The sequence below is a fragment of the Charadrius vociferus genome, unplaced genomic scaffold (assembly GCF_000708025.1).
Source record: "Charadrius vociferus isolate BGI_N301 unplaced genomic scaffold, ASM70802v2 scaffold494, whole genome shotgun sequence".
NCBI classification, from domain to species: domain Eukaryota; kingdom Metazoa; phylum Chordata; class Aves; order Charadriiformes; family Charadriidae; genus Charadrius; species Charadrius vociferus.
The window spans coordinates 1,466,450-1,481,681 of record NW_009648157.1 but is presented as its reverse complement, the minus strand read 5'-3'; the positions used below and the strand labels follow the sequence as shown (position 1 = coordinate 1,481,681).

General features: G+C 39.1%; 2 protein-coding genes across 2 annotated transcripts in view; both read left to right on the top strand.

Moving 5' to 3' along the window:
• Window positions 1–917: 917 nt before the first annotated feature.
• MTRF1L (mitochondrial translational release factor 1-like) lies at window positions 918–12,743 on the top strand. The gene is made up of 6 exons (XM_009884060.1): window positions 918–997; window positions 2,603–2,786; window positions 8,897–9,060; window positions 10,020–10,137; window positions 11,943–12,079; window positions 12,528–12,743. The coding sequence occupies exons 1-6, from the start codon at window positions 950–952 to the stop codon at window positions 12,741–12,743; spliced, it is 867 nt and encodes a 288-aa protein (XP_009882362.1). The 5' UTR covers window positions 918–949.
• Window positions 12,744–13,018: 275 nt separating this feature from the next.
• The window catches only part of FBXO5 (F-box protein 5), an 8,712-nt gene continuing 6,498 nt past the window's right edge, over window positions 13,019–15,232 (top strand). The window contains exon 1 of the mRNA XM_009884051.1: window positions 13,019–13,036. Within this exon, the coding sequence (XP_009882353.1) occupies window positions 13,019–13,036 (18 nt within the window). The remainder of the gene's footprint in view (window positions 13,037–15,232) is intronic.

Sequence of the window (15,232 nt, the reverse complement as noted above, 5' to 3'; positions counted from 1 at the left end):
GATTTTTTTTTTTTTTTGAGTGTGGGTGAAGTTTGATATTGACCAGAAAAAAAAGGAACATTTTAACATATTGAAACTGTACTACAGAAAAACAAGTCTTAATTGTAAAGCATTAGTGTTGATCAGTCAAGTAGCACTTTAAAATTACAAGTTCCTCTTCTTATGCAAGAGTTCTTCCATACCTTTGTTTTTAGTGATGTGTTAGAAGTCTTGCAGCTGTTCTGGAACAAATTGACAGAGATAAAATACTTGAAATTACTACTACCGTCTTCAGATTTTTGCATACAATGATAGGGGTAATAGTCCTTTTAACGAAGGGTGTCAATTGTGGGGCTGCTGTGCTCTTTAAATCCTTGATGTTCCTGTCACAATGAAATACAGCAGGTAATTTCGTAGAATCGCAGAACAGCTGAGGTGAGAAGCGACCACTGGACATCATCCAGTCCAACCCCTGCTCGAGCATGGTCACCTATAGCAGGTCACTCAGGGTTGTGCCCAGTCAGGGTTTGAATATCTCCAAGGATGGAGACTCCACAACCTCTCTGGTCAACCTGTGCTGCTGTTGGACCACCAGCACAGCAATTGTTGGGTTTTTGGTTGTGGTTATATTTTTTTTTATGATTTCTATGTGAAACTTCTTGTATTTCAGATTTAACCACATGTCATACCTGAACAGTATCAGAAAACGCTCTTAATATTTACTCCTTGTCTTCATTACAGATTGTATTATTAATCTCATTTTCTGGCAGGTTTAGTGTGTAGGAGGGTTTTTGGTGGTGGGTTTTTTTTGTGGTTTGGGGTGGTTTGGTTTTTTTTTTTTTTGTAGAGGAAGTTCTTTATGTGGTTATTTTTCAGAAGGTATTTTTGAAAGTGCCACTGATATAAGTCTGAGGATTAACCATACTCAAATATTCCAGATGAGAACGAAGATTTCCAGAAGCTTGCAGAAATGGAAATCGCCTCCTGTGAAGAAGAGATAGCTGAACTGAAACACCAGGTTAAAATCCCTTTTAAAAACCTCTATTTCTTTGCCATTTTTAAGCAAACAAAGCCAAATTGTCTTCTTGTCAAAATAAGATGTATACAATAAATTCTTTTCCCCCTCCCTGTCAGTTATACTCCTCACCTAGGGTAGGTTATCACAGAATTTTCAGAGTTGGAAGGGACCTCTAGAGATCATCTAGTCCAACTCCCCTGCTAAAGCAGGATTGCCTAGAGCACAAGGAAAATGCTAAGGAAATTTCTAAGGAAAATGAAAAATGCAGATGGTGTGGAGACAGCCTGTAAGTGCGTGCCTACTTTTATCTGAAGTTCTTTGAATCAATACACCTTTATAAGTAGCTGCTATAGTTTGTCTTATCCGGGTGTACCTTTATGGAGGTCCACCTTTTTATCTATTGGAAACATTAAACTTGTGTAGTATCACACGTGAGTGGTTTTGAAAAAAATAGTTTAATACTATGTAACTACTTCAGACTGCTACCTTGTATGGGTTCTACATAGTATCTATGTTATTTAACAAAAATAATCATAGAATCATAGAATGGTTTAGGTCGGAAAGGACCTTGAAGATCATCGAGTTCCAACCCCCCTGCCATAGGCAGGGACACCTCCCACTAGACCAGGTTGCCCAAGGCCACGTGCAGCCTGGCCTTGAACACCTCCAGGGATGGGGCCTCAACAATCTCTCTGGGCAACCTGTTCCAGTGCCTTACAGCCCTTAAAGTGAAAAACTTCTTCCTAATGTTTAATCTAAAGCTGCCCTCTTCCAGTTTAAAGCCATTCCCCCTCGTCCTATCACTACATGCCCTAGTAATGATCTGTTCGTCAACAAATTGTTACATATTCTTAATGTTACTGGTGAAGTAGAAGCCGGTATTGTCACATCCTTTATTCCTTCAACAAGAATACCACAGTCACTTCATAAATATTTTTGTAAATACTTATGATTTTGCCAAAAGAAGAAAGAGAAGCTGTGGAAAGAAACATCACCTAGTGCTAGTGAAGGAAGATCATTGAAAAGCATTTGCAAATCATCCAGAGTTTTGATCCAGCCTGCAAAATTGTGATACGGGGTTTTTTTTGTTGTGGTGTATCTTTCTTCTATGGGTCAATATAAGGCTGTCTCTCCCTTTGTCAATAAATAAATGAATAACACAGCTGAGTTGTTGTTGAAGGACGGTGCTCCTGAACATGCATAGCTGCTTAGCTCTGCAGTTGAGGCTGGGTGAAAAGGGAACGTGCTGGGAAGGGAGATGCTGAGCTGTCTTGCAAGGACCAGCATGTATCCTGTGGTGTCCCAACGCCACAGTGCTCTTGATGGGTGAAAACTTCTGTGAAGTTTCTCAGGCCTTGAGAGAGACCTGTGTAGCTCCTGCGACTGCAGACAGACACAGGGACCTTGTCCCTCCCCACTACCTCCTCCTGACCACGGCTGCTTCGCTGCAGGAGTCATGAGGAGCCTGTCCTCTGGGCAACCCACCGGCTAGTGCAGGAGAACGCAGCCTACACCGATTACAGACTTGTCTGGCGTTTTATGTTGTCTCAGTTGTGGTTAGCAGCATCAGAGGGGAGTCTTAGCTGGGTGTTTTTGTGTTCGCAGATAGTGTTGCTTTTGGTTCCCTCCGAAGAAACAGACAAGAGCGATCTTGTCATGGAAGTAACCCCTGGAGTTGGAGGGCAGGAGGCCATGCTGTTCACCTCGGAGATATTTGACATGTATCAACGATATGCTGCCTATAAACAGTGGAAATTTGAAATATTAGAATACTTTCCCAGTGAAATAGGTCAGTAATGAAAATACTTAATCTTTGTAACTTTTTAATTTAAGTTGAAACACTCATTCATATGACACTTGAATTTCCTGACTACAGGAAGCTAATTTGCACTAACTTAATTTTAGAAGCGGAAGATTGTTTGAATGTCTGAGTACAATTTTCCTCAGCTTCTGTATTTAAGAATGAAATTCCATTTCAGAAGTACTATTAAAATATTAAAGTGCTAAAAAATAAAACTTGTCTTTCAGTAGTTTCAAAACATAGAAAGGAAACTATGCACTTGGTGGAAGAAAATTCAGAAAGTGATGCAGATACGTTATTTTAGCTTTACCTTTTTACAAATACAGATTACATATACTTTTTATTTGGATATGCTGTTCTACCTAGTTACTTAATGTTTCTAGCGTTTATAGATCAGTTTGGTGGCAGGTTGAAAGTTTGTTAATTTTTATGGATCCCTTGGCAGAGAGGGATCAGTATAATTAAAACTGTTCTTGAGATTTAATCTAAAACATCTGGAATGTATCTGAAATAATGTGATCTGAGGATTCATATAATGTAATGGGATGTTTGGATATAACTCTTCTGTAACAGCCAATGGATGAGCGAAGTGGGAGAATTGTTGAGACTTTCAGAGGAGAGATGAGAGATCTAATTATTTATGAAAGTCTTCAACTAAAATTTCACAGGTAATCAGTTTAACAGCTTGATGCCAGTAAAAGGAGATGTTTCTCCTACTTCCCTTACTGCCTCCCGGCCTGTCTAAGCAGTCCTACCTTTTTTCTCTTTTTTGGGGGGCCTGTTTTGATGTGCTTTCACTAAAACTGACAAAGACTTTGCTTTTTATTACTGGGGTAGGGTTTTTTTTGCCTAGTTAATGTGCTAAGACAGTTCTCATGAGCCTTAGAGCCAGCATAAGATAAGCAGTAAGGTGGGGCTGAATGCAAGGAGGTAGAAAAACTGGATCTTCTGATGATGAGCTGTGAAGTTGGTTCACTGCATCTCATGGAACAGTGTCTTCTCAAAGATGGGGGCTGGTAGGTTTACACAATAAACTGAGGCAGTGGCACGTGTTAGTTAATTTTAGCTTAATCCAGTTAGTGTATAAAGTTGTTTCACAAAGATGAGGTTGCTGCTGAATTCTGTGCTTTGGCACTTGTGATTATGCGTCTTTGCAGAGTCTCATCACCAAGTCAATCCAACTGAAAAATGGCACAAAAAAGCCCCCACCATTAGTTTTCAGGTGATCCAGCACAGGAGAAGCGGAAAAATGCTCGCATGGGTGGTGGAGGCAGAAGAGTGCGGTGACTGGTGGTGGCAGTGAGAAAACCAGGACCTCCTGCCAAAAAAGCGAGAGGTTCAGTCACCTTAAGCCAACTGTGAAACTGTAATCCAAAACGTGCCCAACCAGTGGCAGGGATTTGGGGATTTGATTGACAGATTGTTAGCTGCGTTTCTCAGCAGGCTAGATTTGCTAAGTCTCTCTGTGTTAACAGATCGACGGGCTTACTGATATCCATGCTGTCGTGAGTAAAGCTAGTACATTTTGCTTACCCACGTATTGCTGTGGAGGTGATGTATATATCGTAGTGGGTGTGGATCGGTAGATGGGCGCTTGTGCAGCTTACTGCTCTTAGCTCAGATTGGTTGTGAAACTTTACCTCTATTTGTACTTTCATCAGCATTTTTTTTTCTTTTTTAGTGAAACTTTGAAGAAGAAATGAGAAAAGCTAGGATGTTAGGCTATGCAGTCTGTCAGAAAAAACTGTAATCTTTTTTCAGTCAACAATATAATTGCAGAGAGATTTTTAAAAAGCTTTGAGAAATGTGAGACATCTTTTAACACTTCTGTTTACTTACGCCGTATTTTGGACTCAACAATATTTTCAAGTATCTTGAACCCTTTCTGTTTCAAATGTGTAGAAATCGAAAAAAATAAATACCCTCAACTCTCCTAGTTGAGTTTCTCATGTCAGTGAGCTACTTTCCTCTTCCAATGAGGGTCTTTCTGTGCACTAAGACCCTTTTTACCTAAGTACTGTTTTTGATTTACTGTTATATATTGAGGGATTAAAAGAAGGTTCAAAAATTGGACTCCATGGAAGAAATACAGTTGGACATCACAAACTGGGAACTTGAAAATCTAAGTACAGGCTTGATTTGTTGTCTGTATTCACACTTCACCTTTCAGATATGCAGATACAGTTTAACCCGCTATGGATTTCTCTTTCACTTCTGGCTTTTAAAAAATCTTTAATAGAATTTGATTTTTAAAAGTGTTATATCTGTAAAATGTTCTTTAGAGTTCTTAGCAGGTGACTTATTTCAAGTTGATGAACGTGAACTCAGGTTTTCACAGTATCAGAATCTCTTTCTAGAGTCGCTGCTGTCAATTCAATTAATATACTTTTTTTTTAATTTAATGATGCTTGAATTCAGTATTGTCTATCTAGATTTGTTACTACTAATAAACTTTTTTTTATGGTCAAGAGGTCATTTGTCAAGTAAACTGTTTGCACAGTTCAAGTGAAGGTAGGGAGAAGAAGAAGGTTTATGTTACGGCGCAGCTTGTTGCTGAAAGAGGAAAGTCACGTTTATCCCCGTTCATGACCAGGCAAACGCTTTCCCAGGAGCTGAGCCAGTTCAGCCTTCAAAGCCAAGAGAAATCTATTATTTTTTTTATTTAAGTAAATGGAATAAACATGGTGTGGGTTAGATGGGTGTAAACAGAATGGGTGAAGAGGCTGGGTCTTCCTTTATTTCATATACTAGGGGGAGAGGACAGTTGCCCATTCCACTGAGGCAACACGTAGGTGGGGTGAACCCCAGCAGTCTCATACAGCTTCAGCTACAGAGCACAGTTTCACAGTCAGCTTAAAGAAAAGCTGTTCCCACCTTCCTGCCAGCTGCCAGCTGTCTGCTCCTCTCTCTCAGCTCCAGCAATTTTGAGGCCACAGTGTGGATCAATCCACTGATTTGGCTTAAAAACTCTCTGTTACTGGATATTTTTAAGTCTGGTCTGACTCAACTTGCAGTCCTGTGATTGGAAGAGAAAGGGAGTTGAGCTTGACTACCCTTTTGGTGAAAGCTCAGTCCTTGGACAAGGAGCCCACATCCTCAGAGGCATTCTCTTTAATGCCTTAAATGGGAAATTGAAGTAATACATTAACCTAGTACATATATGGCCATATTTTCTCTTTGAAACTGCTAGGTTTCTAATGGATACGTATTTATTTTAAACTCTTGTCTTGCTGAGGGCTTGCCTGTGCACTGAAATGAATGTTTAGGAAGGTAGGATGTAAATTTAGAGAAAAATAAGGGCAGCCCTAGCCTTTGTCATCCTCTCGCAGCATATCTTCTGATCTTGCTTGCATGACCACATACTGTCAAAACCGAGGAGCTAGAGATAAATTGGGAGGTAGGGGCACTATAGATGGCACTGCCACTGAAAGGCATGTTTGAACCCTCAGGTTCAAAGTGTCTGTGCTGTGCTGAGCACGAATGGAGTTAAAGGATGCTTGCTGGTGACACTAAGATATTGCATCCCATCCACGCTCCATTTTTATGGACTGCATGAGCAAAAGCAAGGTCCTACATTAAAACATCAGATTCCCTGATTTCAGAGAGCTCCAGAATTTGGCTGAAAACTGACTGTGAGCATGTGTGAACAAGGTGAATGTTAAACAAACCAAAGAATTGGTTTCAGTCCACTCTTAGCTGACTTTATTGACCTACCCCAGGGGATGCAACTGTGCAAAAATAGCACATTCACGATTTAGCAAGCACATTAAAGCACAAACCCACATGTCATTATTTATCCACTGTCTCTGTAGTGGCAGGCAGAGACACAGATATGGGTCTTTGTCTCAATCCGGGTATAAGACACCACATAAAAAACAAGTGCAAACTCATACCCTTGTTGGCTGCACATCAGCTTTTAGGATAGAGAGGGACATTTTAATTGAAAGGGGCAAGCTTATAGTTAGTAAGAGCTCACTATATTTGACAGGACAACAACATGTCTGCCAGGGTAAATGGTTTGTTGAAATTTCATTGGCTTTGGCTGCATTTCATACTAAACCTGTGTTGGTAATAGTTGATTTGAAGCAGTATGACCTAAATGCCTGTCTTTTGTACCAGGTTCTTGGTCATCTCATGCTAAGTACTACAGTGCCACAGGCACAGTGTTATCGCTACAAACTTTTAACTCTCATGAACATGTCACAGATGTGGCTGCAGCTCAGATAGACAGACTGTACCTGTGGTATATTTATTAATGCCGGGAGAAGGGAGGGAGAAAAGACAGAACATTAGCTTTTGCAATGAATGGCTTCTCATGTAATTAATACCTGCCAGTAGTGCCATAACCTTGTGGACATTCACATTATTTTTACTCCTGACTTAGTCTGGCTTCTTCCTCATGTGCAGAGGTTGCTTATGATTTTTTTTGTACTTGATTTTGTATGTAAAGGAGTAAGTAACTTTTATTACTTAACTACGTTAATTATTTTAGGTTATATAAGAATCTTTTAGAATAAAGAAGAAATCCTTTGTTGATTTGAATAGCATTTGCATAGCAGTAGAAATATTTCACAGTACCTGTTAGAATGAAACTTACTGATCTAAACAGAGGATTTTGACAGATACTCTTATTTGTTAAACTACATGCTTTATGGTCAGATTTATTCGAAACATAATGGATTTATCTATGGAATTGACAGTAGATAATGGCTATAAATTAAATGAGTGAAGCAGTAGGTGTGTTGAACAGTGCATTTGAATCAAAGTGGTACAGATTTGTACAAGTAGAAGAAAACTAGTAGAAGAAACAAGTCAGGAGGACAAAAATGAGATGAAAGAGAAAGGAAGAGGCAGCGTAGGCTATTTTCCACAAACTTGACCGTAGTCAAGTTTTACTACTGTTTTAGTAAAGTTATGAGGGAATGTTAAATTTCTGTATCATGAAAACATTTGCAAACCTTCTCCAAGGAAGTGAAAAACCTGGCCTAGGTTCTGGCTGATGATTTTTTCCTGCTCTGCACAGCATTTTCATGTTCTATGCTGTCTTCATTTTCCTCTCAAAAATGTGTTGTCTTGTCCCTGTGGTTGATTTCCTTAGTCTAGAGATAGCCTAAAGCAGTATTTCTGAGAAATATGTGCCTTTTCTTTTCTTCAGCTGTGGTCTCATGTTGCAAGACTTCAACAGCAATACTCTGTCAGGGCCGCCTATCTCCTCTTTAATCAATCCCTTAGCAAACCATCCACTGTGTTGAGAATGTGATCTGAGAACTGAGCTGGATTAAAAACCAAAATGGGTGAAAAATTACGTTAATTTATAGTGCCATCACTTCTCTGATCCTTCGAACAGTTATACTAGCGCGACTGAAGGGTTTGCATGCTAGCAAACAAGGAAGAGCAAGCAGTAGTGCAACAAACTCCTTCTGTCATGAAACCATGATTGTATTGGGCTTTACTACCAAGTTCCAAGCTGTTCAGTGCTAGTTTTTGGTCTATTGCTGCCAAGCGTTTTGCTGGATGTGTTGGTAAGAGGGGCAGGAGCTGGAGTTCTGCTCGCTCCAAGGGAGCAAAAGATTAAAATGAAATTAAAGAGCAGAGACGAGACACGGGTAGGATGCATAGAGGAGAATGGATAAGAAGAGGAGTGTGAATAACACTCATCCTTTAGTTAAATAGTTGTTTTTTTTCCCATTGAATGATAAGGTTCCGAACTAACAATAAAAGGTGGCTTTCAAAATTTGATCTTTATGTAAACTTACTACTGGTATTAGAGTTCTGCTGTGGTGTATGATTATATGTGTACATGTATGTATGTAGTTCGTAGACAGCCTTTTTATGCGTATAAAAAAATTGAATTGGACTCTGTAGAAAAGAATTTGACAGTCCTTTACTTGAGATAGTGTGTGAGTAGGTATGTCTGGCTTTGGTTTTTAAGAGTTTTCTTGCATTTTTGGTATAATTCTGCCTAAGTATTTAAATGGTAAATTGGTAATTTTAGGAAACAAATGGCAATGATGTCTAAATATGCTGTTTGAAATAGAGCAGCGTAGTACCCACAGTTTTTCTTACAGCTTTACAACTGTTTTTCTTCTCTGTTTAAGGTGGCCTAAGATACGCAGTTGCCAGTATAGCAGGTCTTGAGGCATACAAGTACATGAAATTTGAAGGAGGAGTGCATCGTGTTCAGCGGGTGCCAAAGACAGAAAAACAAGGACGCATTCACACCAGCACAATGACTGTTGCAATATTACCCCAACCCACTGAGGTAATATTTATCTTCTAGTATAACAGACTTGACCATGAGCAATGTTTTTGCATGCTGCATTGGTGATACCCAAGTGTTTTCTGTCTCTGTTGTTATTTTCTCTTAATGATTTTTTTTTAAATCTTAGTTTTAACTAAGTCATGTTTGTTTGTTTATTTTTATTTTTGTCTAGGGGGTTGAAATTTCTGGATTTCCTCATAATCTCAAGAAACTCACTGGCAGTTTACTTCACTGTAACTTGAAAATTCACTGTGACTGTCTCTAGCATGTTTTGTGGAAAACTTTACATTTTTTACAAAGTAACAAAGGACTGAATTAGTTTACGAGCTCATAGGGAATTATTTTAGCACCTCCTCTTCTCCATTTTGTGGTGTCCTCACTTTCTCCTTCCAAAGTGTGTGGGTGATAATTCATTCTCACCATATTTGCTTGGTTAAAAACAACTGACTAAGAATTAAAGCTTTGGTTTGATCTTTGTTTCATGTTGACCTAGCAAATCATCAAAGATGTTATCCTTCCTATTCTCTCCCGAAGTTGTCTCGCTCCTTCCTCCTAGAGACCATTGCCCCATTCCAGAGCCAGCCAAGGCATTATGTTCCATTTTATCTAAAAACTACCTGGTCAAGTTCAAGTATTTGTTAGCTTTGCTGGAAGAGGGTGTAGAGCTTTCAGAAGAGGGGGAAGATTAGTATTAAGGGATGGTTATGCCTTAAGCTACTAGTTGTCTGACTTCCTGGCTTCCATCGTGTCGCATTCCAATCTGGCTACAAGGATTTGTTAATAAGTTTATAAGTGGATGCGAGCTGCTTCTCATAAACTTCAAAAAGTTTGATCTTGCCTGAATGTGCCTTATAAAATAAACCAACTATGCATATTTGACACCTGCTTAGAAAGAAACAACATAAATATGTTCTTTTGTTTTTTCATGTGGGTTTTTTTTTTAATGTCTCCTATGGCAGATGAGGCTGCAAATTAATCCAAAAGATCTACGGATAGAAACAAAGCGAGCTAGTGGAGCTGGAGGCCAGCATGTCAATACCACAGACAGTGCTGTACGGATAGTTCATATTCCAACAGGTGCGTCATTTTTTTCCTTAGTACAAGATCTACAATTGCAAAACTGCTGTCAGAATTTATTTTGAAACAATGATTTTATTTTCAAACTTGGACAACAGTAGAGCAGAGTTTTCATATAGTTCTCGTGTGTTTATAGTACTGTAAATGCACCATCTTATGCCCACTCCAATTTATAATAGTGAAGGCTACTGGCTTCGGTAGGTAAGATACCCATTTTGCCATTAAGCATGACGCTCTAAAAGCATCCAGATCAGTTTCTATTAAAAAGTTATATTTAAGCTTTCAAATAATGGAAAAGAAACTGACAAACAGAGTAGGTTAAAATCTGATGATCTGCCTTTTCTTGACTGGTCTCCGAAAGAGAGATTGCTCTATTTCCATATTAAAATGTTGCTTTTAACTGCAGCGTCTACTCGGGATGCCAGCTTCCATTTGTCTGCTGGCTCCTTTCCCATAGGTGATACACATAATTAGGAGGCCCATCCCCAGAGCTCAGGTTAGGAAACGCAGGAGGGATAAGATACACTTTCAAATGCTACCTGATTTTAGTTATCGTAGCTTTTTATTTATTGCCACTCCTAAGCTTTTTACTTCCCTTTGAGCAATCCACAACAGCTGCCTTGACTTTCATTGCTTTTTAACTTTTCCTCTTCTCCACCACAAACATTAGTCAGGCTTTACAGCCTCAGGTAATCCCGAGTGCTCTTTATCTTCACGTATCCAGATTTTTGCCACCCATTTCTTCATGTTTATTGAAGACATTAATCCATTCTGCACTTGTTGCATCACCTCAGTAAAGCAGAAGGTAAACAGTGGAGAGGATAGAATTCTGTTCAAGATATAGTGACAAAAAGGTACTCCAGATTCAAAAAGTTTTGGATTGCCTGTGTGTTTGGGAAAAAAAACACAAACTAAAACCAGCAAATGATCTTAGTTTTTGCTGAAGGCAGTTATTAGTGTTTGTTATAGAAATCTTAAAATGTATTGCAAATTTTTTTTGTGGTTCTGCACTAGAGATGGTTTACAGGAGGGACTTGTATCTCACCTTATCTCCTGACTTTTTCCTATTCCACCTTTCCCTTCTTCATTCCTCTGATCTCTCTTCCTTTACAATTGTCCTGTTACTTCTTCTATTTCTCTCATCCTAACTCTGTTTATAAACCTTTATTGAGACCTAAAAAGTTGTTTGCAAACAAGTCTTTCATAAAGTAATACTATGTAAAAAGCATACTGTAATCTTATCAGTTACTTAAAATAAATCCAAATAACAGCTTGTGTTATCATCTTCCTGTATTTCTTCTCCCTACTCCTTCTTAGGCTGTTAACTTCTCATCTTAACTTGAATTGTATGTTTTCGGGGAGAAACCAAACGCTTTTTTTTAAAGAAAGCAGTGCCCATTTTTGTATATTCTGATCGTATTCTATATATTCACTATCTCTTGTATTTTACTGCTTCTTAAATCCTAAATTTCCTGGAACTTTGGCCAAAAATTACAAGTATTAAAGGTGTCTTCTGTAAGTCAGGTCACACCATGTATCTTTTATTTCATTATCTACCTGTTGTCCAACATATCGAATTAAGTTTCTTGTCTTATGGCTTAAAGCACCTGTACAACTCAGCCTTCACTTCTCTCCCAAAGTGTACCATTAGACGTTAATAAGCCTGGACTTGTACATTCCCAATCCAAAATATGTATTGAAGAAAGAAACAGCTTATTGTAACATAATAAAAATCATCAAGAAATTGCAAAACCCTTTTAGTGTGTGTTACTGTTAAGTGTTAAATGTCATGATGTTTTTGGCAGGGATCGTGTCTGAATGTCAGCAAGAAAGATCTCAAATTAGAAACAAAGAGAAGGCTATGCAAATGCTATCTGCTAAACTATATAATGCCAAACTGGAAGAAGAAACCAAGAAGAGAAACAGCGTTCGAAAGATTCAAGTAGGTTTCGGTTAATAAAGGTATAATTCTGTACGAGCATATGTTCTTGGGGTAACTGCTGTGTTGAACTGCAAATAGTGAATGGAAATACAGAGGAACAGGAGCCTAGGAAGGACTTACCTGAGGCAAAAAAAATTACGTTCTACTTAAGCAATAAGGGTCATCTATTAGGCAGACTTAACATTTCAGTAGTATGTAAATTGTAGAGATCTAGTGAAAGAAACTGGATTAGAGTGTGAAGAACCATAGCAGTATTAGAAAAAGATACAGTAAAATTATTCTTTTACATGTTTGAGAACAATTGCGGCAGCTACTGAACTGAGCACTATGTAACTACAGCAAATTTTGGATAATCATAGGAGGAAGAGGAAACTTTCGCTTTAGATGCTTAATCAATATTTCATCCTTTTTATAAAAAGATGATAAACTGGTTCTTCTTGTTTCATAGGTTGGGACTAAAGGAAGATCGGAGAAGATCAGAACATACAACTTTCCCCAGGACCGGATTACTGACCACAGGATAAGCAGATCAGTGCATCATATTGAGTGTTTCATGCTAGGGGAAGAAATGCTAGATGAAATGATACAAACTCTGAGAGAATATGCTGATTATGAATCTTTAATGGAAATTATTTCAGAAAGTGAGAAAAAGAATCTATCCTGAACGTTGCTCTTTGTCAGCCCGTTCCAACACATGTAGACATTTGTCTGCAAAGGAGCTTCTTGGAGCACCACCCAGAAAATGCAACTGCTTTTCAGATCATGAAAGACACCACAACTTGTTTCCTCATGACTGATAAACAGTTTTCTTACTTGCTGAGTAAAAGACTTTATTACCTTCATGTGAGACATTATTGCTGCAGCGGTCATCTTAAAAAGTAAATTTGGCTGGGCCAGAAGTAACTGCAGTTTTTAACTTTCTCCACTGAGAAGATACCGATGCACCACTCTCAAAAGGTATGCATTAAAAAACGAGCTATTTCTAGTTCCAGTTTTCATTTAAACAATAGTTCAGACATTAGTACAGTGTCAAATAGCTTACTGAAGAGAACAAAAAAAATCTATTTTGTTTGAGCGATTAGAAGTAAGTGATAAATAAATGACCCCACTACTAATCTGTATATTTGTTACTCACTTACACGTGGCATGGGAGAGGGAGTCCAAGTATACCTCTGTGTTTTCATGCCCTTTCGGCCCTTATTAATAAGCACAAAAAATTGTTTAGGAATATCCTTTGCGGAAAAAAAAAAAAAAAAGCTGTGGAAGCCAAGTGCCAAGTTATATGAATTGTTTTTGAAAAGGATGTTTCTGTTCTTGAGTCAAAAGTTAAAAGAATCATTACAATATTGTTTGGCTGATATTTCAGTCTCCGTTCGGCTTCAGTTCATTTTCTCCTTTATGTTTTTGATTGACTCCAGTTTAGTGATTTTCTAAACATTACTGGTATGAATGGCATCTTACTGTTCTTGTCTATTTAACAGCGTCTTAGAACATTTGACTTGTGAAGGCAAAGTAAAACTTTTGCCTTTCTAATCTATCGATATATGTGCATATGCTTATGTGTGGGTAAAGAAGACTTTTAACATTGATTTTAGACTACATTTTACCATGCCGAATACATATAGCAATACAAAACCTGCAGCTTCCATGCCACATAATCCCGTCATGCATTGTACCTATGCATGTGTGTATACACACAGAGAACGTATCTGAAATAGAAATACCAGTAAATAAGAAATTGGAGCTGAAGGAAAAATGTTACCATGAATTTAGGGGTGTTTATTTTCAGACTTCTAATTAAAATTAGCGTAAGAAATGAGAATAGGAACAAATTAAGTTTGCTATAGAAATGCATTATTTAAACATCCTATATAAAAATCAACTGGTTGTTATGAGTTTATTATCTTCTTTCATTATATCTGAGAGTGCAGTTTGAACCAATGTATGTCAAAAAATGCATAGAACCATTTAATCCATTTATCAGCTTTGTTTTCTAGAGAGTACTGCATGGTAACTATGATTAAGTTCCAAATCTTTTAATTAAAGATGCATACATTAACTTCAGGCGTAGGCATGCCTGTATGCGTAAGGCAAGGCACACATATATCCTGTTGGTGAGACCTAGGTCTTGATTAAGTAGCAGATTTACAACTCCCAACTGGCATATAAGAAAGTAAAAAGGAACGTCAATGCATTTTGTGTGTAAAATAATTAGATATTGATTGGAGCAGAAACTAGGACTGAAGTCTTTATTCCTACCAGACCAGTACCGTAAACAGAAGACTACAGAGCACTTGTGACAGTCTTCTTGACTTCACTTAAAGCCAGACTGTCTTATACCGAGTGATGGGTAGAGTTTGTGATTCCTTCTCTCCAACTTCATATTCCTCCAAACAAATAAGGGCCATCAGCCAGGTCTAAGCACTGTAACCATTCCAGGTCTTTGTCACCGTAGACCTGCCCTGATGTTCCAGCTGGTGGCCGGACTGGACAAGTCCTGCCTGGCTCACAGCTGCCCTGTTCTTGTCTGGCTCCTGAACAGACACTACATGTGTGGTTGCTTTGCAAGCGGCCAGCCTCTGATCGGCGTGAGAAAAGCCAGGTATCACGTAGTTCTGGCAGAAGGCTGACAGAGGTACCCCAAAACTGGCACCTGATGGCATCATACAAGGTGGACTTCACTACCCCGAGTGGTGCCTCCTTGGCCTGTCATAGCACGCGTCACTGTGTAAAGACTGGAAGTCCCTTTCTTGCTCCATACTCATTTTAGGACTACAAATGCGACCTTCCTGGCCTGTGAGAAGGTTTTGAGTTTCCAGCGGCGGTGGGACCCCCACACTGGTGCCCAGTCCCCTTATCTCCCAGTAGCGCTCCTCCCCGCTCTGCCAACTGCTAATAACGTTGATTATACTTTAAAATAAATACAGTTCATCCATGGGGAGGAACCCAGATGCAAGATCCCAAATCCTTCCCCGGTGGAGGAGCTTTGGGCGCTCTGCCCGCGCAAGGACGTTGTCACCATGCCGGGCACATCACTTTCGGAACAAACGCAGACATAGGCGGGCGCTGACACGCGTGTCACCCCCTCCTCCCCTATCCTTAACCCCCCTCCCCCGGGCGCAGAAGTCCCTCCTTGTCGTCGGAGACCGCCCG